This window comes from Phalangium opilio, unplaced genomic scaffold (assembly GCF_054372755.1).
Source record: "Phalangium opilio isolate 3A_F unplaced genomic scaffold, DU_Popi_V2 ptg000352l_1, whole genome shotgun sequence".
NCBI classification, from domain to species: Eukaryota; Metazoa; Arthropoda; class Arachnida; order Opiliones; family Phalangiidae; genus Phalangium; species Phalangium opilio.
In genome coordinates this window covers 3922432-3947791 of record NW_028324228.1, presented here as the reverse complement: position 1 = coordinate 3947791, position 25360 = coordinate 3922432, and the positions used below count along the sequence as shown (strand labels likewise).

Here is a 25360-nt window from a genome sequence, read left to right as displayed (position 1 = left end):
CCCCAAATTTCAAGTTTTCAAAGTGTTTTTTCTGTGTTTTCCCTCATATTTAAATATTTATTAAGCATATTTTTGGAATCAGAAGAGTTTAAACTCTCAAAAAAGTAAGGTTTTCTCTAGATTTGAGATAATTTTTAAATCAGTTCGGTATTCCTTTAAGGAGTTTTCCACCGCTGTGTTACCCGGTTTCTCTTTTCCATCAAACTTGCTGAGGTTAACCACAATGAGATAGAGTTACAATTCAAATCGGCTTACCGCGAAACACATTGTTTTTATCAAGCATGTTTATCAAAACATGACAGCGCCATCTGTGAGCCTCTAGCGGAACTAATTACAACTTTTACTTGCAATGCTTATTTGCAATCAGAAATATTGTTATGATTTTTATTTCATCTATTTATTAGATTAAAAAGGACTAGAGTTTTTATTATTTAACTCGCGTATTTTATTTAACACGTTTAAAAAACTATCTTGACAGCTTGTTACACAGATTATAGCAGCAGATGGTAATAAAAAAGTTCTTCGAGTGATTAATAGGTGGCGCCACCCGTATTCGAAAAAGATTCATGCTCGACATAAAGTGTATCGCGAAACCTCGGTCTCGAGATCTCACGTTGTGACTCTAGGTTTAATACATATATTCTATCTCATTGGTTAACGGTAATAATTAGTATAGGGCGCTGTGGGTCAGCTGTTGCATAAGAGCTAGCCATCACCCCTCTACGCATTGTAAAGCGACCCAGTTGTAAATAAGCCACATGCTTTGTGTGGACATCCCTTCGTATATTATGAAACATATTATGTCTTACCACTTACGTTGTTTTGATTTTCAGGTCTATACGGCATTTGCAAGATTCTTCTCAAACTGATGGAAAAGCTCTGATCAACTTAGAGAAGTTAAAAGTTTTTAGGCATTTTTACGTTATGGTAAGTCGAAATCTGTGGATTAATTGCTTGTGGACGATTTGCTGAATCTTTTATAAGCTTGGCTAAGCTACGCAATAATTTGTTTAATCGCCTTATAACTATTGCTTAAAATATTTAAATCCCATAAAATGCTCGTCATACAAACCTAAATAACAATTAAATGTAAGGAAAATTTATATTTTTTAGTAAAATTAAGGGAAGTTTATATTTTTCAGTAAAATTAAGGGAAGTTTATATTTTTCAGTAAAATTAAGGGAAGTTTATATTTTTTAGTAAATTTAAGGGAAGTTTATATTTTTTAGTAAAATTAAGGGAAGTTTATATTTTTTAGTAAAATTAAGGGAAGTTTATATTTTTTAGTAAAATTAAGGGAAGTTTATATTTTTTAGTAAATTTAAGGGAAGTTTATATTTTTTAGTAAAATTAAGGGAAGTTTATATTTTTTAGTAAAATTAAGGGAAATTTATATTTTTTAGTAAAATTAAGGGAAATTTATTATTTTTTAGTAAAATTAAGGGAAGTTTATATTTTTTAGTAAAATTAAGGGAAATTTATTTTTTTTGAGTAAAATTCAGGAGAAATGTATAATTTTTAGGCCTGTGCGAGTACCCGGTACCCGAAAATTACCCGGTCGGGTATCGGGTCGGGTACCCGACCCGATACCCGAAAACTTAATTTCTTAATACCCGAAATTATTCGAATATTTAAATTTTCCTGCTCATAACCCGTGACAAGGCTTAGGACAATCGGGTATTGGTTTGGCAAAATTTCTTGAACTTCAGTTGGAGTAAACTTTTCCACAATGCTCAGTATTATTCATTATTTCAATCCTCGCTAATAGCTTTAGCGTCTTATTTTTGTACTTTTCACCATAATGGTATCCAAGTCTTTCATGACACTTATTTTTTTCACAAATAAAAGTATTTCAACCCCATAAGTACCAGATATGATTTTTTGCTAACTAATGGTAGTTTAGCTAGGCCTAATTATTCGAGTACCTGTTAGAAATCCGGGTACCCGACCCGATTGGAAGTTTTTTCAACTACCCGTACCCGACCCGAAACCCAAAAATCGCTACCCGCACAGGCCTAATAATTTTTAGTAAAATTCAGGAAAAATGAAATTTTTAGTAAAATTCGGGTAAATCAGCAACTGTTTTAATGTTGTATAAAGTTCATCTTTGATTTTTGGTATTTTTGAATGCATGTTAATTCGCCTTATTCCTATTCAGCGCCACTGGCGGAGGGTCTGGAAACTACTCCCATAGAGAGTAAGTAACTTACGAAGGTTCTCAGAAACACCGCCGGTTGGCTCGAGCGCCGCGCCATCTGGCGAACCTGCGTAAGTTACCCAGTCTCTGTGGGAGTAGTTTCCAGTGTCACTGAGTAGGAAAAAGGCCAATTCAATTCAAACTAAAATGTCTACATTTGAAACCATTAACAATTAATTTGCATTCTAAGCTTCGTGTCCTATTTTGAAGTTTAATTTCGTCAATTTTTACTGACTTTAAGTGTTCTTTTTTTTTTCAGATTGTGTGCTACATTTATTTCACACGTATCATAGTATTTCTTCTTAAAGTAAGAAATTACGTCACACTATTTTTTTTTTAACATGATTTTAAGCAATGTTGTTTTTAGATAACCGTACCATTTCAATACGAGTGGCTTGACGAGTTTTTCCGCGAAATTGCCACTCTCGTGTTTTTCCTGGTAACAGGATACAAGTTCCGGCCTACTTATAGCAACCCCTATTTTAGGCTATCTCAGGATGATGACCCTCTAGAAATGGAAGAAGTGTAAGTTGGTATTTTTCTAATAGTTCCGAGGTTATGTGCAAAACGAGCAATTCATTCCTCTACTTCAAATGAGTAATTGGCCCAGTTTCTAATGTGGTGTTTAAGGTTATGGGGCCCAAACATGGATTAACTAACGCTAGGGATTGTTCGTTCCCCTAAATGATAAAGCATGCATGTTCCAAACGCCCCCTAGCAGCAGCTTCAATCCCTAATAGGAAGTTCTAAGAAAATTGGACCAAATATCACGTGTCCTATGACATCAAAATTAAAATCCTGCCTAAATTGGGCGCCGACATCTTTAAAATCCGCAAGAACAATTCACTTTGAATAGAGATGGCGCTATATATACATCCGTTTTGATCCGATAAATGAAGAGGGGAATCAAGCAGGGTGCGAAATAAGGATTTTTTTTAAACTGGCCATTGGGCCAGCGACCCCTCTGGCCTGGAATAAATAAACTGGTTCATGACCACTGACCAGGGCGCGTCGTCTGCTAAATTGAAGAAGTGGATAATTAAAATATAATAGCTAATGTCTAGACTTTGGAAATCCTTGAATTTTCTTAGTGGTCCTGTGGACCACTGACCCCACTCCGATTTAATTTTTAAACTGGTCATTTGCCCTGTGCCACCGCCTTATTTCTCACGCTGGAATCAAGGAATAATTTGGCACATGTAGTTGGCGATAGTAAGACATGGGAAACACGGTTAGTGAACAATCCCTAGCGTTAGTTAATCCATGGGCCAAATAACGTATTAAAAACATCAGTAATCGCGTCATGAAAATTGTATATGTTGCGGAGATTATTGCCTCTGCTACAGGAGGAACTGTACTACTTCAGGTATCAAGATAATTTTTTCCCTCTACCGTGATGGAAATTGATTTAAGACCAACTTCTGAAGAGAATGCTTTTTATATGATTCTCTTCTCCACACTTTTAACGGCCATCTAACTCAAACTTACGTGAAGGGAGTAGAGCCAAAAGATTCAATAGGCCTTTCCTATAATGGGGTAGTAAAACTGTGCCAGACTGCCAGTCCAGAAAGATCATATAATTTTGTTTAAAAAAGGACTAGCACTGTTTCACTATTTTTTGTTCCTTAAACTTTGTAGTCTGGCAGCTCTGTTGCCAAGATTTTTTGGTTACTTTGCTTTGACGAATAAGACCTAGGCTGGCAGTGTTTTTTTTTCCTAGCCTCAGGCTCATGCGCGCAAATGCCGAAGTGTGTACCTTATTCTAATGTTAGGAAAGGATTTAAAATATCCATGGTGGCATAACTAGTTAAATATCAACAGCAGTTATAAAACCACCAAGGCCTAACTTTTAGGCCCGTCTGCTAGACCGATAAGGAACAATTCGTTCAGTTATATAAATCGGTTACATACATAGAAAAGACGCACTGTCCGCGTTCAATGTCTGGCAGACCTGCTACAGAAAGAGTACAAGTTTCCAATTTTTGGCGGAAAACGTGGGGGATGGAAATATGGCGGATAGATGGAAAGGCCTATTCCTGATAGGTATATTCAAGATGTTATTCACATAAAGAGAGAACGTTCGAGTCATTGTAATCTGCTTCCATCATAGATAATAAACACAAGGATCGGAAGGTATGCCTTCCGTAGTGTATCTCTCTTTGCCGCGCTTGTGCGGGGGGGGGGGGCGCACGCCAAACTTCTGCAGTTGACTTCCGCTTCTGCGCAGACAGAGAGAATTTAGAAGGGGAGTGGAAGGCCCCCCCTTTGACTCTATTAAACGTGATGACGCCCAAACAAGATGTCGCGTTGAGCTTTTTGGGGTAGGCGAGTTTCCGGTCACGTGTTCTAAAATCTACCTATTACAAACGCATCATACCGGAAATCGACCTGCCTAGATAACGTTTAGCAGACGGCGTTGCGCTACATTCCAAACCACCCCTTCCACTCCCCTTCTAAATTCTCTCTGGCGCAGACGAGGTATGCCTGCTCGTTTTTCGCTCCGCCCCGTGGCACCCGTGTGGCCCTTAATCTAAACCGAGGCTTAGGAAGTTTTTCAATAATTATTGAAAATACAACATTATAAATTAACCTGACCTTTAAGGGGTATCCTTCTTTTGTTTCTAGTAAGTAGTTTATAGTCAGTTAAAGCCATAGTGCCAAGATATGCTCATATGATACTATAAGATGATAACCGATAGGCCTAAAAACTTTAAAGAATGCACGTGGGGAAATTTGTTTTTCAACACGTGCATTATTTATCCATGATTCTACGCTGTACGCATGCGCTGGTTTCCGGAAGTAGAACCTACCCAGTTTGTACAAAGCGCGGCAAGCTCTGCCCCGACCTTCTGATCCTGGTGTTTATTATCTATGCTTCCATGAAGTCAGAGTTATCTTTTTTTTTCTGGGAAGGGCCTATTAAAAGTCGGTTTAGCGCGCCACCTACTAACCGCAAGTTACTGAATAAAATGTTAAATAGACGCAGTCAGTAGCGAGAGAGTAGGTCTCACCGCACAGGCCTAGGATTTTATGTTAAAATATGGCTATCTACCTGAAGTTTCAAACGTAAGCCTTGGTTGTTCTGGCACTTTAGGAAAACAATAGTGGCATTTCCTTGTTATAATTATCGAATAACTATTGTCTATTTCACTTTTTACTATTCGGTCTATATTTATATCGACATAGCTAGTCTATCAACTGTTGGTCTCTAATAAACATCTCTACTAATTCTGGAGTCAGCCTCCCTGAACTATCGCCATTTTCACATCGAGACCCAGAACGACAATTTCGATAAATAATGAATGGATAGTCGGTGTTAGTATATTGAAAAATGGCAGGTTTTTAGGGAGGGGATTGGGTAGTACTTGATAATCAACTCAAACGTTCTCTTTACGTGAATAAGATCTTGGTATATCATATTATCTTAGGACTAATGCCATGTTATTTCACCATACATTCAATGAGGGAATGACATTCTTTTGAGAAATATCCCAAAAACCATTTCAACATGCCTTGGTAATGCCTAACCGCGCTCAACATAGCACATAGAAATATTTCGGTATTGGCTTGCAAGTTTTGCAGGAACACTGAAACATGGTTCATACAAACCTGTAAAACCGTGAAAACCTGGAAAAATCAGGGAAATAAATAGTTGACAAAAACCTCAGGGGAAATTTGCGTCAAACAGGGGCCGAGTGATTAAGCAAAATGTTCATAAACATGTCCTCCATAGGATTAACATTACACTATGCTTTGGAGGCTCATAACTCTGGTTATATTAGAGATACGGGGATGTCCTTTGATTATGTAATAGTCATATTTGCCCCCTCCTTCGTTAACATTTGCTTTATAGTATACTCCATATACGGGAAAAACCTGGAAAATTCAGGTAAGTATATGGGGGGAAAAAAACTGGAAATCTCATGGAAATTTCTTTTCCAAAAGTTGTATGAACCCTGTGAAATAAAGTTTGGTAAATAATACCAGAAGGGGATAATGGAAGAAGGATGAAACTCTGTATCCTCTTCATACTTAAGTTATGTAACGTCATTCTTCCCAGGCTCACCCTTTTTGTTTGCTTTCCTGCTCATCAAACTTCAGATGGGCATCGCACCGTAAGGTGAATTCCATAGTTGTTTGGCACTAAATCCCCAGCACTCATCCTACAAACCTCGTCTTGACGTGGGAAAAAATGCACAAGCGCGTCTTGCCAAATATTTAAACGCTAATAGAGTAATGATGAGGGAACTATTTATCGTGTATGTGATTCGGTTTAGTAACCTTGCTCTAAATGCTCTGATGTTGGGAAGAATGACGTTACACTTCACCCGCTTTGTGGTACACTTCTCTCGAAGAGAAGTATTATATACTTCTAATAATACCCATAGATTTCGTGAAAACGAGATGTGGTGGCGTGTTTTAGAAGACATTTACCATTATATCAGTATTAGGATTGCTAAAACTAATTAAAACTGATCTTTTATAGCGTTACCCAGTCTGGTCTCACTGAGCAAGTGTATAAAACCAGACGATCATCTGTCAAAGAAGGAGCTTCACCAAACACGACTACTAAACGCGAGAGCAGTCACGAGTACGACTGACATTGATATGACAAGGAGAATCTTGAATTAAAATCTACTCTACTGACTCTTTATCATTTATTTCTTATTGAAATATTAGAATATGTCAAAAATATGTCATATCTATTAATAATTAAAATCTAGCACTAATAAAACATGTAATAGTATCTTTTTTTAAGCATTGAAGTATTTTTCACTAAGCGACCAGCGAGAGCTTCGAAGAGCTTAATTGTAGAAAAGAAATTTAAATGTTGGTTTTAATTAATAAATTAGCGTATCTTTAATAATCCTGGAATCATTAAATATATTTAAATTAAGGAATGTTAAATAATGATTACTATTCCTCGTGGCATTGTGTTATTTATTGTTTTGCCTCTTCAGGGCTAAATTTGTGCCGTAAAATGTTTTGTACTGACAATTTTAAGTTTAGCGTTGATTAATTTTAAGAAAGTATTCGCACATTCCTAATTATTCTAATATTTAAATAGATACAGTGTAATGTGAATAATTTTGATTTTGGTACAATAAATATTGCCGAAAAGGTGTTTTGTTTTTTTTTCCTTTTCTTTTCCTTTTTTTTTTCTCTTTCCTTTTTTTTTCCTTTTTTTTTTCCTTTTCTTTTTTTTTTTTCTTTTTTTTTTTTCTTTTTTTTTTTTTTCTTCTTTTTTTTTTCTTTTTTTTTTTCGTTTTCTTTTTTTTTTCCTTTTCTCAAAATTTTCAGTCTAGAATTTATCATGGCTGTGCGGGTCCTGATTTTTGGGTGTCGGGTAAACTTCGGGTAATAGAAAATTTTACCCGCCGCTGGTATCGGGTCCAATTTTCAATTACCCGTCGGGTCCTCGGGTACTTAAAAATCCCCAAAATTTGCTTTCTGGTTCAATAGGGGTCTTTGTTTTTCCTCACAGTCCAATTCAAAGCTGAGTCATTATCCCATATGATGTAATTCATTAAACAATATTAATAACTTGTTACTTATTAAATTATTTAATTATGAAAGGCAGAAGTATTGAAACATGCGCGGCAACGTCATGAACTGGACCCTTGAGGATCTTGTCACACTCGGCGGGTATTGGCAAAGTCTTAAAATTGGGACTCGGGTACCCGTTCGGGTCCTAAAAAATATGTTTCGGGGCCCGAAGACGGGTACCACATATTTTCGGGTACCCGCACACCCCTCATTCATTTATTAACTAATGCTAGAGATTATTCATTCCCCCCAAAAAGATAAAGTATGCATGTTCCAAACGCCCCCTAGCCGCAGCTACTATCCCTAACAAGAAGCCATAAGAAAATTGGGCCAAATATCACGTGTCCTATGACTTAAAAATTAGAATCCTACCTAACTTGGGCGCCGCCATCTATAAAATACGCAAAAACTTTATTTTGCCTGGAGATGGCGCCATATCTACATCCGTTTTGGTCCAATAAATTGGGGGAATGAAGAGGGGAATCCCTTCATAGACCAAGCTTAAAAAAAAAAGAAAAAAAAATCAAGGAATAATTTGGAACATGTAGTTGGCGATAGCAAGACATGGGAAGCACGGTTAGTGAACAATCCCTAGCGTTAGTTAATCCATGCCTGATTAGTACCAATTTTATCAAATTGGCATATATATCATGCTCAGAACATTTGACTAAGTTGAGAGGTCAATCACCCTTGTTTATAATAATCTTATTGCATAATAATAATAATTTGAAAAGGTTTTACATGTTATTAACTTAATTGCACACATAGGAGAGTTTCTAACCTACGCTTATTTTACAAGCCCCCCTCCAAGAGAGAACGAATTGAAATAGGACCGGTTCGAGCTGTGCTGAGTGAGCTCCCAGAGGGAGGGAGGAATGGGATATAAAAGCGGTAAGAGCGGACGAGGACTCTATAGTAGTGATGCCGCGAATATTGATTTTGCCGAATACCGAATATTCGGCCATGCTCTCGGCCGAAGCACCGAATATTCGGGCGTGAGATATGTGCAACTCACGCGAAACCGGTTATGAGCTGTAACCCGTTCCGCGAAATACGTACATCCCCCGCACGGACCGCAATGGGACAGGTCTCATCATGGAAGAAGAAGAAGGGTATGGAATGGTGAGGTGAATAGGCAGACGGCTACGCGAAATGTAGGGTCACGTGGGAAAACTCTCCTCTCCTCTCGGCACTAGCTGTAACGCGATTACTGCTCTGCGCAATATTGGCGCGCAAGCAGAGAGAGGGATACACTGTTTAGATCAGGGTTGGAAATAAGACAGGTTTACAAGTCCAAAACCAGATTATTAATTGCTCGGACCAGTTTATTTATTCCAAAACTTGGGGTCAGTGGTCCCAGGGACCACTTTATTAATTATGGTTTTTGGAAAAAATAGACGGTGGGACCAGTTTATTAATTCGGAGTTCCTTATTAGAATTTTTTTAGCTCAACACATTTTCTACCAATTCTACTCATAGGTAGTTAGTACTCCTTGGCTACAACTTCCCTACAAAAGTTTTGTAGTCTATTGACTATAGGGGATTGTAAAAAAGATTAGGAGGGGAAACAAATAGGGGGGAAGGCACTAAAAAGTGTTTCGTCACGTGGTGCAGCTGCTTTGAACCTTTGAGCAGACGCTCCTTTAGTTGGACGTTTATTTATAAAAAATGAACATCAATGTAATGCAAACGTACTTCATATTGCACGTAGTAAAAGAAAAACTCACCTTCAGTTTTAAATTAAAACGTTTAATTATCTGCAGCGCCCAAATCCACAAAATAAAGTTTTCAGTTAGGCCTTGTCCCACAAAAAAAAAACGATTATGGGCGGGGGAGGGCGTGTAGTAGGACGTTTTAAATATGTCCAGCCTTCTTTTTAAAGTTATCTGGCAGTACTGAAAACACTTTCACGTGACCTCTATTGCTACCGAATTTATGTAAAATGCAATAAAGAATAAGGATAGTTCAAATATCATTACACATGTTGATTGATATTTAGTGGCAACTAGTTGAAAAATTGTGATAAGAAATAAAAGTTAACTGTTATGGATTGGTATATGCTACTTTTTCCTACAATAAAAATTCAAAATCAATTAGAATTTTCAGCTTCTTTACTTTTGTGTCTTTACGTGATTTTTATTCTCATCATTTTAGAAATTTAATTTATAGTGGGACCGGTAAAATAATAATTAATGCAAGGGTCACTGGTCCCAAGGACCAGTCTAATAATTCCAACATGAGGGATCGCTGGTCCCGAGGACCACTTACAAAATTCACCTTATTTCCAACCCTGGTTTAGATCCGCTCTCTACCGCCTCTGCTACAGCGCGCCTGCGCGGAAGCTTTCAACGTTGGTGATAAACTCGGGAAGGAGGGAATGAAAAGGGGGAAGTTACGATTTTCCAACGCGCTCTCTTTAACACTATAGGACCCGTCTATAGCGTCTTTAGGTTTTTGGTTCATTTGCGAGTAGATCGTGTCACTATATGCTTTTTTTTATTCATCACAACTTACCACTGTTAGATTATAAATATTAAAGTAAAAGTTTTTATTGAAATAAATAATTTTTCCGTTTTTTTCCTTCATGATTGGAGATTCGGTATTCGGCCGAATATTACGAAATATTCGGCCGAATACCGAATACGAAAAAAATGGCCGAATAGGCCGAATACTAACCGAATATTCGTGGTATCACTACTCTATAGACTCGCGCTTTGGCGATTTTGCCCATAGATCACTTGGTTTCTTTTTAGCTTAAAGGTATCGATGTGACTAAGAACTTTACCCAAGTAGTAGTGGTAGGCCTAGTAGTAGTAATGAAATAAATAAATAATTCTCGTTGGCAAGCAGCTCCCCCTTGACCGGTATATCAAGCGATCTGTCACTAGATGTATATTTATTATAGTAGGGGTGGCGAAAGTAAACGATGTGGCTTAATTATGGGTTAGACCATCTTGTTCTTTACACTTTTGACAATTGGAATGTACTTTACCAATGGGAAAGCTGGCAAGACATAGAGCGTCAATTGGGTGAATGGAAAATTTATTTTTCAAAAAATAAATAATTGTTGAGAAACAAAACCTAACTGAACCAAACCTAATCCGAAGATATATTCAGTCTTAGCCATGGTCTTAGCACTGAAGCCATCATTTTGACTTTGGAAAATAATTTTTATAAAAAAATCTAAAAGCTTGAATTTTTTTAGAATTATAAAACACGTCAAAACACAAGTCTCATTAAAATTTCAGGTCATTTGGATCAATAGGGCAGAGGATCTGGCCAAAAAAACCTACATCCCTCATAGAACGTAATGATAATTTTCGATTCAATAGAATTTGATGATCTTCGCTGGGCCTTCAAAACTGGGGTTTCTAAATTTCTTTACACTAACTGGCTTAATTCTTTACTTTAATTTACTCAAAATTTTAGTCTTTCATAGATTTGTATTTATAATGTTATAATTTAAGTTTTAAGTTTTATTTGTCGTTTTTTGTGTATCTGTCCCGGTAACCACACTTTAATTTCTGTGGTTGCCTGTAACGTCTGTTACTATAAATAAAGTATTATTATTATTATTATTATTTTCTTCAAAAGTTGCGCTTATAGGGAGAGGACGTTTGTCAGGGAGGGAAAAAACATCCAACTTCATTTTATACCTCTACCTAGGGGAGCGTTTGTAGGCGCGATACTGAAATTCCCCGTTAGGGGGATGGAATCGAGGTAAGAGATATAAGCCTATGCAGGAATACATAGATTTAGTACTTGGAATCTTTAAGAGGCCATTTAATGTAAACATTAGAGAGCTGCAACTCCGTGGAAGAACTCCGAAACCCGCTGGGTTCCGCGTTTAAGCGATTGGAACTCCAGGAGTTGGAAATGTTTTTCTGAGATAAAATTGGAGTTGGGTGGCAGTGGAAGTTTTCGTGTGCGGAGTTGGGAGGCACTGGGAATAATGATATTTATAATTGCGGAGTTGGGAGGCAATGGAAAATTATCTTAAAACATGGAAATCTACGGAGTTGGAAAACGTAAGCCTGCCAAGTGGCAGGGCTCCAATTTAAAAGCGGACCTTAGCGTTATTTGTCTTTTGAAGCTTCGTACGAAATTCTTTTTTCACCCTTAACCCCACGTGACACGCCCCCTCAGTGAGTCTCTCACACAATGGGGCCGCGGGCGCTTTCCTTTTCTCTTAAACCCATTGACAAGAGTCTCCTTTCTAGCTTTGAGGCATATTAACAACTGATAACAGAATGAACTCTAGTGTTAGTATTTCTTGATTCGTGAAGTTTGTGGACTTGTCCTTTAAAATAGCATTTGCGAAGCGAATCAGTCCGATTTTAATTAAGTAGCTAATTTAAGAAACTAAGCGTAAAATATGACTGAACGACAACGCGTAGCGCCTTTTTCCCCAAATCTTAAGTTTTATTTAAAGTCTAGAAGAATTGTATGAGTAAATATTATTCCTCATTTGAAAATCCTAATTTATAAGCACTCGTGATATCAATCTCAGGCCAAGTTTGAAAGAAAACTAATGAGCTACACGTTTTACTTGAACTTTCTATTTTTCCAATTCTAAAGAGTAAAGAAATCTTCCAAAGACTAGAAACTAGAAAGGTTTTAATGGACGAAGTTAGAAGGAGTTGGGAGGAGTTTAAGAAATTTTAATTTTCATGGAAGGAGTTGGGAGGAGTTTTACATTTCGCTTGGCGGAGTTCTGTGGAGTTGAAACTTTTGATTATGGCATTTGGAGGAATTGGAGTCATTGTTGTGTATCGCCTTGGAGTTGGAAGGAGTTGGAGGTTAATATTTTCATTTTGCAGCTCTCTAGTAAACATGATACGTCGTCTGAACGAGTAGACCTAGGATTATTTTTCTGAAAAAAAGGCGAAAATACTTGGAGACTTGCTTTCAGTTAAGAACTCGATATTGGGTGGAGTAACAATTTAATTCCTTCCACTCTTCACCAAAGTTATACAAAAACAAAACATCAGCTTGGATGAAGAATAGTTACACTTGGATATATCACTCGTAGTATAACGTGTGCTTCTGGCCGCGGTCGCGGATGCGCATTAGAGTGTAACTATTCTTCATCCAAGACATCAGATTGAGCATTTTTCGGCAAAACATTATTCCAACCTTTGAAGAGCGAAATTCGAAAGTTTGAGGTAAAAAAGTGAACGTTCGGCAAGGTCCGGATCCAAAACTCCACTATGCATTGCAATTAGGGTGAATTATTTATTGAAACTCAATTTGACAGCTAGATTAATTATAATGAACCCCGATGTTACGTTAATTTAAACTTAGTTAAAGTGAAATTAACCGAAAAAACAATTTTTTGTTTAAGAACATGGATCACTTTAATTAAACTAACAAATGTTTCCTATCTTACATTTAAAGTAATATAAATCATCATTAAAAGACATGAAAAAGGAATAACTTAATATTTTCGGGTAAAATAGTGATTATTCGGCAAAAAGTTAAAAACTGCCATAAACGTGGCAATTCCAATAAATATTGAATTAAAACTAGTATTACAAACTAAATCAATACTAGAGAAACAAAATATTCCTTAAAATTAACTTAACCAAGAATAACTAAACTGAAATTAACCCAAAACACAAATTGTTTTTGATAAAACATCGACAACTTATAATTAAACTAACAAATTACAATTAAAACTACACTTATCTTTCACCGAGCCGCCCGTTTCCTTTTAATACTTACAATTATTTAAATTGTCACTTAGAAGCATTTTTTCATAGACGTTAGACACGGCTTCAAACAAAAGAACTTTGGTGGACTGGCAACTTTGACGTGGACGTTTTTAATAATAATAATAATAATAATAATAATAATAATAATAATAATAATAATAATAATAATAATAATCTAAGCTTTGTCTACGAAGGGATTTCCACACTAAGCCTGTGGCTTATTTACAGGTGGGTCCCTTTACAATGCATAGAGGGGTGGTGGCTAGCCCCTATGCCACAGCTAACCTACAGCGCCCTATACTAACTATTACCGTTAACCTTTGGATTCATATACCGGATGTTTCATTGAAACCCTATATCAAGCATGCTTTACTATGCCCACCCCCGTTTTTATAAAGGGTCTTACTGAACGATGATTTAAAAAAATCTAAATCAGATGAAATTGTTGAACTACTTCATTTTCCCTTCAAACTGCCACTACGTTCTAGTTCAATGTTTCGTAGATCTCCATTTGTTCATAAAAATGAAACAGTAAGTTTAAGCTCGTAAGTCTTCAAGCTTTAAACATGGACTTTGTAAGTCTAAAAAGAACCAGCAAAGACATCCCTTGCAACCAGAGAACAGTCCCCCAACCCACAAAAATATGAAATATTATGAATATCAATTAGACTAGTTTCCCCGCATTGCCCGGGTTTTTTAAGTAACTATCTATGTCGACAATAAACACTAAATAGACTTTGCGCCCACTTCTATGAAATAGCTTTGTGATATTGTCTCAATTTTTTAACAACTTTCAAAATCAATGTTACGACGCTTAAATAGTGGTTAATCATAAAGCTAAAATGTTACGGGTCCAGAGTATGATGTTTTTAACAGGCTTAATGGCTAGGGGTTCGCCGCATTACCAGTCTATAGACGACTACAATCAATCCACTTCTAAAACTTTCCCATAGTATTACCGACATTCGCAAAGAACAGGCATGCAAACCAAGAACTTTCGAAAATATATTTAGATTAAAATTTGATCACTGAGACGGTCCTAAGACAATACAGAATACCACTTAAAATAATAAACGTATGATAACATACGTGGCAATATGAACAAACAGTAATATTCAGCTAAACAATAAGCAAGAATGCAACGGTAAAGTTATAGTTGGCGACAAATTTCCTGTCTTTGTTTTTCCTTTTGAAACATTCAGTACCAGAGACGATGACGAAGTTTAAGTAGTTAAAGAAGCAAATGACGATCCGGGACCTTTATCAAGTACCAAGTTAAAACCTGAAGAAACTTCAGACAATTCAAGTGGAAATGAAAGTTCCGAGGAGTCTGGTGGCAGAAATGGAACTCGTTCAAAAGAAAAAAAGCTCAAACGTTTGGAAATGCGTTTGGAACAATTCGAAAAAGGTATCCAAAATTTATTATGGTTTTATTAATTTTAGTATCCTCTATGTGAATTTTATTATATTTAATATAAAATTAATTCTGAAAATGGGATTGTTACAATTGGATATAGTGCCCAAAGTGTCTCGTCTCTGTAAACGTGCTCCGCTTCCATTAACACCCTCCCGAACAGAAAAATTTAATGGTTTGTTACACAGTTTCGGGGTATTCATCACAGAAGAGGATGAAAGATTTTTTTTGTCCTGCATATTTAAAATGTGAATCCATCCATTCATGTGACTTTTCCGTTTATGTACTATCACATGACATTACTGCCTGCATCCATAGTCACACTAATCACATTTGAAGGGTTTTTTACCACTGTGAATGCGTTCATGTCTGATAAAATTACTCTTGTCCTGGCATTCATAGTCACACTGTTCACATTTGAAGGGTTTTTCACCACTGTGAATGCGTTCATGTCTGATAAAATTACTCTTGTCCTGGCATTCATAGTCACACTGTTCACATTTGAAGGGTTTTTCACCACTGTGAATGCGTTTATGCGTGGTTAAATAGAACTTATGCCTGCTTGCATAGTCACATTGATCACATTTGAAGGGTTTTTCACCACTGTGAATGCGTTCATGTCTGATCAAATCTTTCTTCCACGTACTTGCATAGTCACATTGATCACATTTGAAGGGTTTTTCACCGCTATGAATGCGTTGATGCGTGGTTAAATGGGACTTACTCCTGCAGACATAGTCACACTCATCACATTTGAAGGGTTTTTCACCACTGTGAATGCGTTGATGAGTGATCAAATTATACTTCCTCATGCTGGCATAGTCACATTGATCACATTTAAAGGATTTTTCACCACTGTGAATGCGTTGATGAGTGATCAAATTATCCTTCCTTATGCTGGCATAGTCACACTGATCACATTTGAAGTGTTTTTCTTCCTTACCCATTCTAACGCGACGCTGTAGACCCCTTTTATAATCAGTTGAATATTTGAACCGAGTTGAACGTTTCTTCTTGAATTTCCCTACAGAAAATTATTTATGAAATAAAACAAGGCTCCCAAGAGGACCATTACAATTTTTCGCCACATCTCGTATATTTTAGCGAAATCGAAACCTGGCATTTTCCAAAATATTCCAATAAAAAAATCCTTATCTCCAAGACTGTCTGAGCTTCGTATGAGCATGGACGAACCAATACTGTACGAACCAGTATTTAAAATAAATGGTTTATATAATTTAAAATAATATTTTGTAAATGAATTAAATAGCTTAAAATAAATAAAAAATTTTAACCCAAATTTCAAGGTAGGCTCGAACGCGCGAGTGAGTCGAGTCTCGGTTTTATCCACGAAGAAAAAATTGTCGAGCGTTCTACCACTAAGCTACGACTAGCTATGCGATTATAATTCTATTTGCGTACTGTATACATATTCTAAAGCTAGAGTTGACTGAAAATTAAGGTGGGGTTTTCGCCGCCGTCCAATAAGCGGTGTGACGAAGACGAAACGAAGGAGGAGTTAAACTTTCCGTTTATGCTCCCCAATACTTTTCGCCATCTAGCGATGGGCGAAAAATAAAAACGACACATATACCATTTAATTTTTAGTATCAAAAACACTGTAACATTCAAGCGCATTTCATAAAAAAAACGGATAATGCTAAGGCCTAGGATAACTAAGTTTTAAAGAAAAGAAACAGTACTGATCAGGGGGTTAGCCGATGAATAAACGACCTTATCAACAAAAAAAAAGATGTACATCAACTGAAATGCAGGCCCGCAAAAGCCACCCCCGAGTTCTAATTAATGTTATATTTTCCAAAGAAACACTAATCACATTTAAATGGTTTTTCTGGTCCGCGTATTAATGTGACGTTACAGATTTTATCCATACTAAGTTTAATCTTAAATTAATTTAGCCTGGATAATTGGTTCAAATAAGCTACATCGAGGATGTCAAAACAAGAACAAAAAACTCGGTAAATTTAAGTACGTTCTGAATTAAAGAGGAAGAAAGGGGGAGATTGAGATCTTCGAAGAAAATTTTCAGATAAAAATCCCAGACACTTTTTCAAGATTATGCCTGACTATTTTGGGTTGCATACCAGAGCCCACTTCATCGTAGCATTGCATTGAGCGCCGCATGGTTTGATTGAAACTTTTTACGACACGTATCAAACCCCCGAGATTTTTGTCAATTTTACCAGAAGTCCATTAAATTAGCCTAGGAAGTAAACAGTTACAATAGCTGGTATAGCGTACGTCTCTGCTGGGTAAGAACTCCTTCTACTCCATGGATAGGGGGTTAAATTTTTTCCCCTTTCCTAACACTACTCTAGGAAGTCTTTCTGGACGTGAGCGGGTCGTGACTTCTTCAGCCCATGAACGCTGGATCTCTAAAGGGTAGATTATTTGCTTTGTAAAAAAATAACTAAAAGGAACGGCCACAGTTTTTTTTTTCAATAGGTTTATGAAGAGTCATAAAAAACTGAATGACCTTGACTGTTCCAAAATTCACACCCCCACCCCTTCTCCTGATTCTATGCTTAAGAGGGCTCGGTTTTACAATGGAAGGGGGCGTTTTCCGGTCCCTTTAGAGATACAGTGTTCATTTTTAGCCAATAGTTTTTTCTCTCTCAATAGGGGAAGTTTTGGAGTACGGGTCGCACCTAAACCGGAGACCTGAGAAAACAATTATCGCGAGGTGGCGAATGTGTCGCCCTTCTTCAGTATTGCTACACAAGAGAGAAGAGTTCCAAACCCCGCTTTTGGTTACTTCCCTGGCTAATTTAATGAACTTCTGATTTTACGCAAATCCCTCACTCCGGTATGAACCTTAAAATAGGGATCTGACAATTTACACCAGGAATGAAATGGGTTTCAGCTTTTCACCTACATAGCAGCTAGAGATGGGCCGATACCAGTTTAAACCGATACCGATATGATCCGATACTTGGGAAACCGATACGTACCGATACCGATATTTTACCCGATCCTTCGATTAAACCGATATCAAACCGATACCGATATGGTATCGGTATCGGCCCATCTCTATAGATGATTCTCGATCCAATTTCGGTACTTGAAACTATAAAACTGGCTTATCATACGAAAAACCCATTTTAGACACTAGTTACGTTATCCGAAAATAGATGAAAATCTGTGCTGTCTCAGAGTTTAGGTCTTATGGCGCCATCTACTCTCAACATAAGTATTTATTTTGTTCAAAAAATATCGGGTAGAAATATCGGTTCATTTTTAACTGATACCGATATATCGGTTAAAGCCAAATATCGGTACCGATACCGATATGGTATCGGTATCGGCCCATCTCTAATAGCAGCAATGCCAGTAGCGTATTTCATTTACCGCTAATTGCCGCTAGATAATCTTGAGCTTGGATTTCCGTTTTCCAATTAACGAGCGCTGGTTCCGAGATCTCATTGGTGCTTATCTGTACAGAACAGATAGCTCGCTAAATTTGTATGGACGATTAGGAGGGGAAAAGACAAACGTTAACGCAGCTCAGGAAAAGAAGCTCATCTAGAGCAAATCGAGAGCGCGGTCTCACAGCAGGTAAATGGAATACGCTATTAGACTTCACATCGAAAAAGCGGAATTAATTGATAAGCATATATACCCCATCCTAGGGTAAAAATATGACGATTCATTCTAGGTACTAAGACTATTAAAGTACGAAGTGCCTATAAAGGCCCTAATTTTGGGCCTAAATAGTCCAGGGGCGTGCCAACCACGGGGCGCCCCCGCTCTGGTGACCGAGTCTAAATAGTAAAACATTTCATTGAAAGTGAAATTTTCATTACCCAGTGTACAATTGTTGTGAGAGGAAGTCAGCTTTTGGAAGTGATTAAGAAAATACAGGTCTTAATCATTAACATGTTCGTAATATTTATAAATAAATTATTTGAAGTTCTTCAATTTTTACTCCGTGTAGTTATGTTATAACCAATAGAGTTTTGCGCTGATGCCCAGTTATTTAGTGTGATGCATGCGAATAGATAATGCGAGATACTGTATTGCCTTAGATCATTGATGAGTGCTGAACAACATCGAATTACTGCAAAATTGTTTTGCTCTGTATGAGTTTGGAAAGAGGTTAAGGTGGCTCAAAGTTGTTTACACAAGTGCAAAATGTTTGACACAATTTTCTCTACCAGTGTGGGATTTTGCCCCCGCTCCAGTAAAAAGGTTGGCACGCCCCTGAAATAGTCCCTGTCTATTTAAGCCCAAAATTTGGGCCTAAATAGTCCCTGTCTATTTAAGCCCAAAATTTGGGCCTAAATAGCCGGCCTCCAACGTCTTACTATCTAGGCTCAAATTTTGGGCTTAAATAGCCTCTATTATGCAGACAGCTATTTAGGCCCAAATTTATTAGTATAGTTAGCTATTTTAACTCAAATTTTGGGCTTATGTTGTCCAATACCTCAGGTGTACTAATTAGGCTAAAAAATTGGGCATACACAGACTTGGGCTATTTTGGCCCAAAATAAAATGGTACTCATTAAGTAAGAGGCTATTTAGGTCAAAAATTTGGGCTAAAATAGTACTCATAAAGTAATAGGCTATTTAGGTCCAAAATTTGGGCTTAAATAGCTTACCAAATCATATACACTATTTAAGCCCAAAAATTGGGCCTAAATAGAAGCAGCCATTAAAGTATAAAATGACTTTCCGAACAAGGCGATGAAGTATTACCTTCGAAATTCTTTGGAGCGGCATCTTCACGTGTCTCCAAGTTGGACACCAAACTATTGCTTTCAACTTCAATCGGAACTTCGGGTAAATCGCTTCTCACTAAGACGGAGGTCAATTCTGATATTTCACTTGGGTTACGTCCTAGTTTAGGTACACACACTGGAACAGTCGATGACCTCGGATCAACAAACTTTCGCTTTCGCAAGCGCATAGTTTCATTTAGTCTATTATAAGTTTTCCTCGCATCTGTCAAGGTGATTCTGGATTGATTATCATCGAGATCGTTTTCTAGGGATCCTTCTAGTGAATCGATTTCGACATTTGCGTCAAGATGATTTTCAACTTCAACATTAAATTCTGGAACACGAAATTTCGACGATCGAGTTGCAATATCCTCAGTTTCTCCCTCAGTCGAGACATTTTGTGATTTACGATAAGAATCATCGTTAATGTTAATATTGTTCTCGAGAGATCCTCGTGGCGAATAGCTTTTTGTCGGCGTTGTGTCAGGGGATATTTCGAAGTGGTTTTCGACCTCGAGGTTACAGGGTAATGGCGCGCGTAGAGGCAAATTGTTACTCGTAATTTGCGTTATAAGCCCCTCATTTTCAGCCTTTTTCGAGGTAATTTTAGTTTCGGTGTTTGTATCGTGAATCTCCGCAACATATTGACACTCAGAAACAGTTGATTCTTGAATAGTATCCTCTTTACACGGACTGCCTTGGACGATTGGAAGGGTCAACTCCTGGCCATTATTTCCTGGATCATTTTCAACAGGTTCAGTTTTCACGTAGTCAACGTTGGCTAATTGATTTACTCCACATTGCTCCTATTTTTTTTAAATAATTAACAATAGTTCTTAAACTAATTAATTTTTCTATTGACCATGAAGATGAAGAATGTTCCATTATTTCCATACCATCAGATCTTTGATTCTCCTTTCCAGCTCTTTAATGAGCCTATTGAGTCTATCAATTTCGTCAACTTGCTTATTTATCGTTAATGCAGTTCTGATTCTCTCTTTTCCCATTTTTGAAATTAAAACATTACACTAAACAAAATAAGATTCCATTACAAAAATTAATTTTTAAGGATTGCTCTAGAGTTTTCCGTGTTAAGGGAGGATGAGGAGAAACTTTCATTACTCTTTCAATAAAGACTTATCCCCAGAAATTTTACCCACTAAAATCAAATTCCCTGACTTTTTCGGCTCATTTTTTAATTCCCTGACTTTTCCAGGTTTTCCCTGACCCGTGGCAACCCTGTAATATTCTTGGGACTTTCTTGGCCTGAACGTATTTTAAAGCAGGGAAGAAGGGGGATCAGCAAAAATTCTCTTAGCTCTGAGCCAATCATGATAGGGACTTCACCAAGGACCTTAATTATTCACCCACCCCATAGAGTTTGGTTCTACTTTAAGGCACACCAGATTCGACCACTCATCCATTTGAAATGGGATATGGTCCCAAAAAGTTCTCATATTTTTGCGCTTCATTTCACACTACTAAAAAACCCTATGCTTTGAAAAATACCTTGGCTTCCAGTTTCCTGATTCGATCATCCTTTTCTTTTAATTCTTTGATCAGATCATCTTTGCTTAAGTCATCATAATTAAAATTTTCCTTATCTTTCAATTCCTAAAGATAAAGTTTCCTTAATTTTGTATTTGCCCAAAACAGGGGACATTCCAATAATTTCGCAAATACCTCTTTAATCGCCACCCTATGAAGATTTACCAAACTCATTTCGGAATTTTGGAAAGAGAGTTTGTGAAATTGTAAATCTTCCCTAAAATAAAATCATTTAGAAAAAAAGAGCAATTAACAAGAAAGATCTATTTCTTTTCAAAGTATGACAGTTTCGATATGGTTGGATCCATCACATGCCCTATTGACATCCAAGTCGCATTATATTCTTCACTTACCTGCTTAAACGTTCGACCATAACGCGACAATCTTTCATAAAATCCATCATACTTCTAGCACAGTTTCCCTGTTAAGATAACACATGTAACATTTCAATAATAATAAAAATATGGCCATAAACACAAATTAAGCGTTAACAGTTACTCACACCAGGGCTCTACATAAGGCACTAGTCAAGGCATTTGACTACTAAAATAAATGCCTTGACTACTAAAATAAATCGAAATCTGGGGGCTCACTAGTCAACTTGACTAGTAAAAAAATGTCCCAAATATTCGTAAACCATGCGTCTCACTAGTCAGTGACTACTAAAAAAAATTGGGATAGGGGGCTCACTAGTCAGGCTGACTACTAAAAAAATATCCTTATGTCGAGCCCTGACTCACACTGTTCCGTTTTTCGTGTCTTTGGGAGAAAGATTTTCCACTTTCATTAAGATCTTTTAATTCTTGTATATGGAAACTCACTTTAATAAGGGCTTGCCTTTAAGGCGAGCGCGACTTCGCAAGAGAGAGAACGTGTAGCAGACAGGTTTAACTTTTTCCTAACGACCCTAGAAAGAAGCCTGGGAAATAAGGATATTTTTTAAACTAGTTCTTGGGACCAGTGAACCCCCTAGTGGGTACGTTCATTAACGAAAATCTCAAGGAAATCGTTGTTTTCTAAATTTTACCATAGTACTTCTCTTAGTTACCACTAGGTTATAGCAAAACGAACAACTGTTTAAATCTCACTAAGTACTAACCTACACTCGGAAGTTTCGGAACTTTCGCATCTTTAAATTTTAACCCAAAAACCGAATTGCCGATTCTAAAAGTCATTTGAATGTTTTAGCAGACGACGCGTAGGAAGATTGCTACTATTTTAGAATTTTGGGTTAATTCGGGAAAATTTCGGCATATATAACTTGTCTCCTCTCAGGTTCTTCTCCCCGAAATAGTGGAACAATAAAGCGAGAGAAACTTATGGCCGCGCTGCCCGCGCAAGTCTTAACAAACTGGTTCATAATGTCATGCAGACGAAATTATAAATTAATAAGAAAAACGAATGTCCACTTTAAAAATTATATTGGCCAGTTTAAAAATTAAACGCTTTTGGGGTCCACTGGCCCTACGGCCACGTTCCAAGGTTGCACCATTTTAAGTGGCCAATGTCCAGTTTTTTATTTAAAAGTGCTTTGGCTCTACTGGCCACATGGGCAGTTTGAAAAAATCCTTATTTCCCAGCCTGTCCGCCTGAAGAGAGGATTATAACGAAATATACAATGCAATACTTCGAATAAAAATTCAGGAATTACTAATCAGAGTAAGTATTGACATAGTAAAGAAACATATCCTGAAATTCCTCCTAACTCGCCAATTATACTTTTCGCTAAAGTGCGATAATCGTTTGTTGGTATGAGTTTTATTTCGAAGTTGGATGATGAGTGGTATTATATAAATTATTGCCTTTTGGGGTTGTGAGTCCTCCTTAGTCCTCATTCCGCTCAATTCCTTTGGGTTGTCAAGAGCGGACGGGTTATTCCTTCAGTTTACCAGGGGGTCATTGGTCCTCAGTCTGGGAAATAAGGATATTTTTTAACTAGTCCTTGGGACCAGCGACCCCCTCCCTAGTGTCCTAAATAATAAACTGGTCTCAGGACTGGTCCCCGCCTTTGTTCTCCTATAGATTTGCAATTATTAAACTGGTTCCGAGGACCAGTAACCCCCACTTTCTGAATTAAAAAACTCGTCCAAGCAATTAATAAACTGGTTTTGGACCAGAGGAAGTGTGCTATTTCCCAGACTGAGCCCTAGTAGTTTTTCGGTACATTTTATAGTTTTCAGCACCAAAAGTACTTTTTAATTTTTGAGAGCACATTTTCAAATTCCATATTACGCCGCTATGTGACGCGACATTTACTATTGGGGAAAGAAAGTTCCCAAAAGTTTAAGGAGCAACACACCAACAGGGTGGGAAATAAGGATTTTTTAAAACTGGACATTGGGACAGCAACCCCCCCGCCCTGGTCTTGAATAAATAAACTGGTCCATGACCATTGACCAGGGCGCGTCGTCTGCTAAACTTTTGAAGTGGATAATTAAAATAGTTGAGATAACGGGTACGTTCAGTAACCCTCTTTGATGGCAGCGCTTACTAAGCGATGTGAGATTTTTCCTACTGTACGCTTGCCCATCAAAAAAACCATCTAATCAATATGGTTTTTTTGATGGCGTGACGTAGCGCTTGACTGTTGAACACTTGGCAGACGAAAAGTTGGCGCGGGATTTAAAAATTAAATTTCAACAATGTTATTCCTACAGTAATTGTATTAGTAATTTAAGGTGGAATTCATAAACGTCGGACGCAACGCAATTTAGTACAGGCAAAGGCAGAGCGTCGTGTGCAAACGTCTGCCTTTTGCGCACAACGCCCTGCCTTTGCCTGTACTAAATTGCGTTGCGTCCGACGTTTATGAATTCCACCTTAAGTCTTCTTTACAAAACTACTTCTACCATTCAAATAGGCATAATTTTCTTAAACAATTTCATTATTTGCGAGCTCGTTTATAATTAAAAAGAGCCATTTGCGCTTCGTAACGTTTTGAGGGCCAGCAAGACGTTTCCCCAACTCCTATTTCTAAAACAGCGCTAACTTCAAAATGTCACTTCTCCGTTCAACAGCCTTTTACGTCACTGTGACGTCTCGAGCCCATCAACCACACATCAAGAAAACAGCGATTTCCTTGAGATTTTCGTTACTGAACGTACCCAATGTCTGGACTCTGGTTACCCTTGAATTTTATTAGTGGTCCCGTGGACCACTGATCCCCTCCGATTTAATTTATAAACTGGTCCAGTCAATATTTAAACTGGTCATTTTCCCTGTGCCACCGCTTTATTTCCCACGCTGACAGTGATCAGTATCCCTATGCAAAGGCTTAGGGTTTAAGGGGAAGTAAACGTCATCTTTTCTCAAAATTATTTATTATAGCATTCGTTTTCAATACTGAATTTCGAGCTACACTAACTTCTAAATCGTCGACTTTAGTTACAGTTAGAGAAATTTCCGCCTCAAAAACGTCGTTAACGTCAAACTGTTCCAAGTTCTCGCACTTCCCGACCATTTCAGAGCCGAAACTGATGCAGACGACAGCTTAAAAGGTCATGATCTCGATCTGTCCCACACCAGCCATGGAAATAACACAGGTTTACAGGTCCAAAACCACTTTATTAATTACTCAGACTAGTTTTTTTATTCAAAAACCGAGGGTCACGAATCTTAGGGACTTGTTTATTAATTCTAATTTTTGATAAATATTGAAAGGGGACCAGTTTATTAATTCAAGGTTTTCGTCAAATTTCGACTCCTTTCACATTGCAAGGAGTCTTATCTCTACTCCTAGTCGTCGTTTCCGATTAGAAGAAATCAGTACAGCGTTGCCAGACGTACGATAATTATAGTACAATGCGATAATTTTAAGAGTTTTTTCGAAGCGTACGATAGTTATGACGCTGTACTAGTACGCTAAATTCGATAATTCGGCTTCGGCGTACGATAATTTTGCGGGAAATTTAACTAATCTGGGCACAAAAGGCTCGCTAGAAGAAGAAAAAGGTGAAATAGGATGAAATTATTCATGATTTAAGTCCAAAAGCAGGATGAGAGAAACGTTCGGAGACGTTATTTGTCCATCTCCTTCAGGACCCTTGTAATTTGTACCGATTTTAGTATAAATACAAGGTCAATCAGAACACCACTATTTTGAAGGCGCTCGGAGCGTACGATAATTTTGGTTGAAAATCGATAATCTTTTGGCTTTCGTACGATAATGTAGTCAAAGATGGCTAAATAAAATTGTTAAAAA

The 25360-nt window shown here is 37.4% G+C and overlaps 2 protein-coding genes and 1 long non-coding RNA gene across 16 annotated transcripts in view; 2 read left to right on the top strand and 1 right to left on the bottom strand.

The window, feature by feature from the left end:
• Positions 1 to 7322, top strand: part of LOC149605070 (protein GPR107) — a 34762-nt gene extending 27440 nt beyond the window's left edge. Inside the window, exons 13-16 of the mRNA XM_089860373.1 lie at positions 834 to 927; positions 2457 to 2504; positions 2565 to 2722; positions 6684 to 7322. Coding sequence (XP_089716499.1) covers positions 834 to 927; positions 2457 to 2504; positions 2565 to 2722; positions 6684 to 6798 — 415 coding nt within the window. The 3' untranslated portion in view covers positions 6799 to 7322. The remainder of the gene's footprint in view (positions 1 to 833; positions 928 to 2456; positions 2505 to 2564; positions 2723 to 6683) is intronic.
• Positions 7323 to 13623: 6301 nt separating this feature from the next.
• Positions 13624 to 24738, bottom strand: LOC149605068 (uncharacterized). Of its 14 annotated transcripts, XM_089860364.1 has the most exons (11): positions 24286 to 24659; positions 22259 to 22510; positions 21981 to 22078; positions 21900 to 21918; positions 21662 to 21821; positions 21513 to 21580; positions 21295 to 21376; positions 21121 to 21225; positions 20508 to 20639; positions 19589 to 20417; positions 13624 to 15896 (listed from the first exon to the last, which is right to left on the bottom strand). In XM_089860364.1, the coding sequence occupies exons 6-11, from the start codon at positions 21560 to 21562 to the stop codon at positions 15196 to 15198; spliced, it is 1899 nt and encodes a 632-aa protein (XP_089716490.1). In that variant the 5' UTR covers positions 21563 to 21580; positions 21662 to 21821; positions 21900 to 21918; positions 21981 to 22078; positions 22259 to 22510; positions 24286 to 24659; the 3' UTR covers positions 13624 to 15195. The 14 variants fall into 14 exon arrangements, with proteins under 14 accessions (XP_089716490.1, XP_089716496.1, XP_089716489.1 ...); XM_089860370.1 differs by lacking the exons at positions 21662 to 21821; positions 21900 to 21918 and having other exon boundaries at positions 24286 to 24432; positions 24524 to 24677; XM_089860363.1 differs by having other exon boundaries at positions 21900 to 22078.
• LOC149605069 (uncharacterized) lies at positions 14732 to 16172 on the top strand. The gene is made up of 2 exons (XR_016377035.1): positions 14732 to 14866; positions 15903 to 16172. It is a non-coding gene; the product is annotated as an uncharacterized LOC149605069 (long non-coding RNA).
• Positions 24739 to 25360: the final 622 nt, after the last annotated feature.

Bases quoted from the DNA above. Each gene is read 5' to 3' on its own strand.
- LOC149605068 (XM_089860358.1), bottom strand. From the start codon at position 24,619: ATGGTCGGGAAGTGCGAGAACTTGGAACAGTTTGACGTTAACGACGTT. The intron at 20,640-21,120 runs GTATTTTTCAAA...TATTTTGTTTAG, and splicing joins TCAGGAAACTGGAAGCCAAG to TGTAATGTTTTAATTTCAAA. The intron at 15,897-19,588 runs GTAATACTTCAT...AATTTTCTGTAG, and splicing joins CGCTCCAAAGAATTTCGAAG to GGAAATTCAAGAAGAAACGT.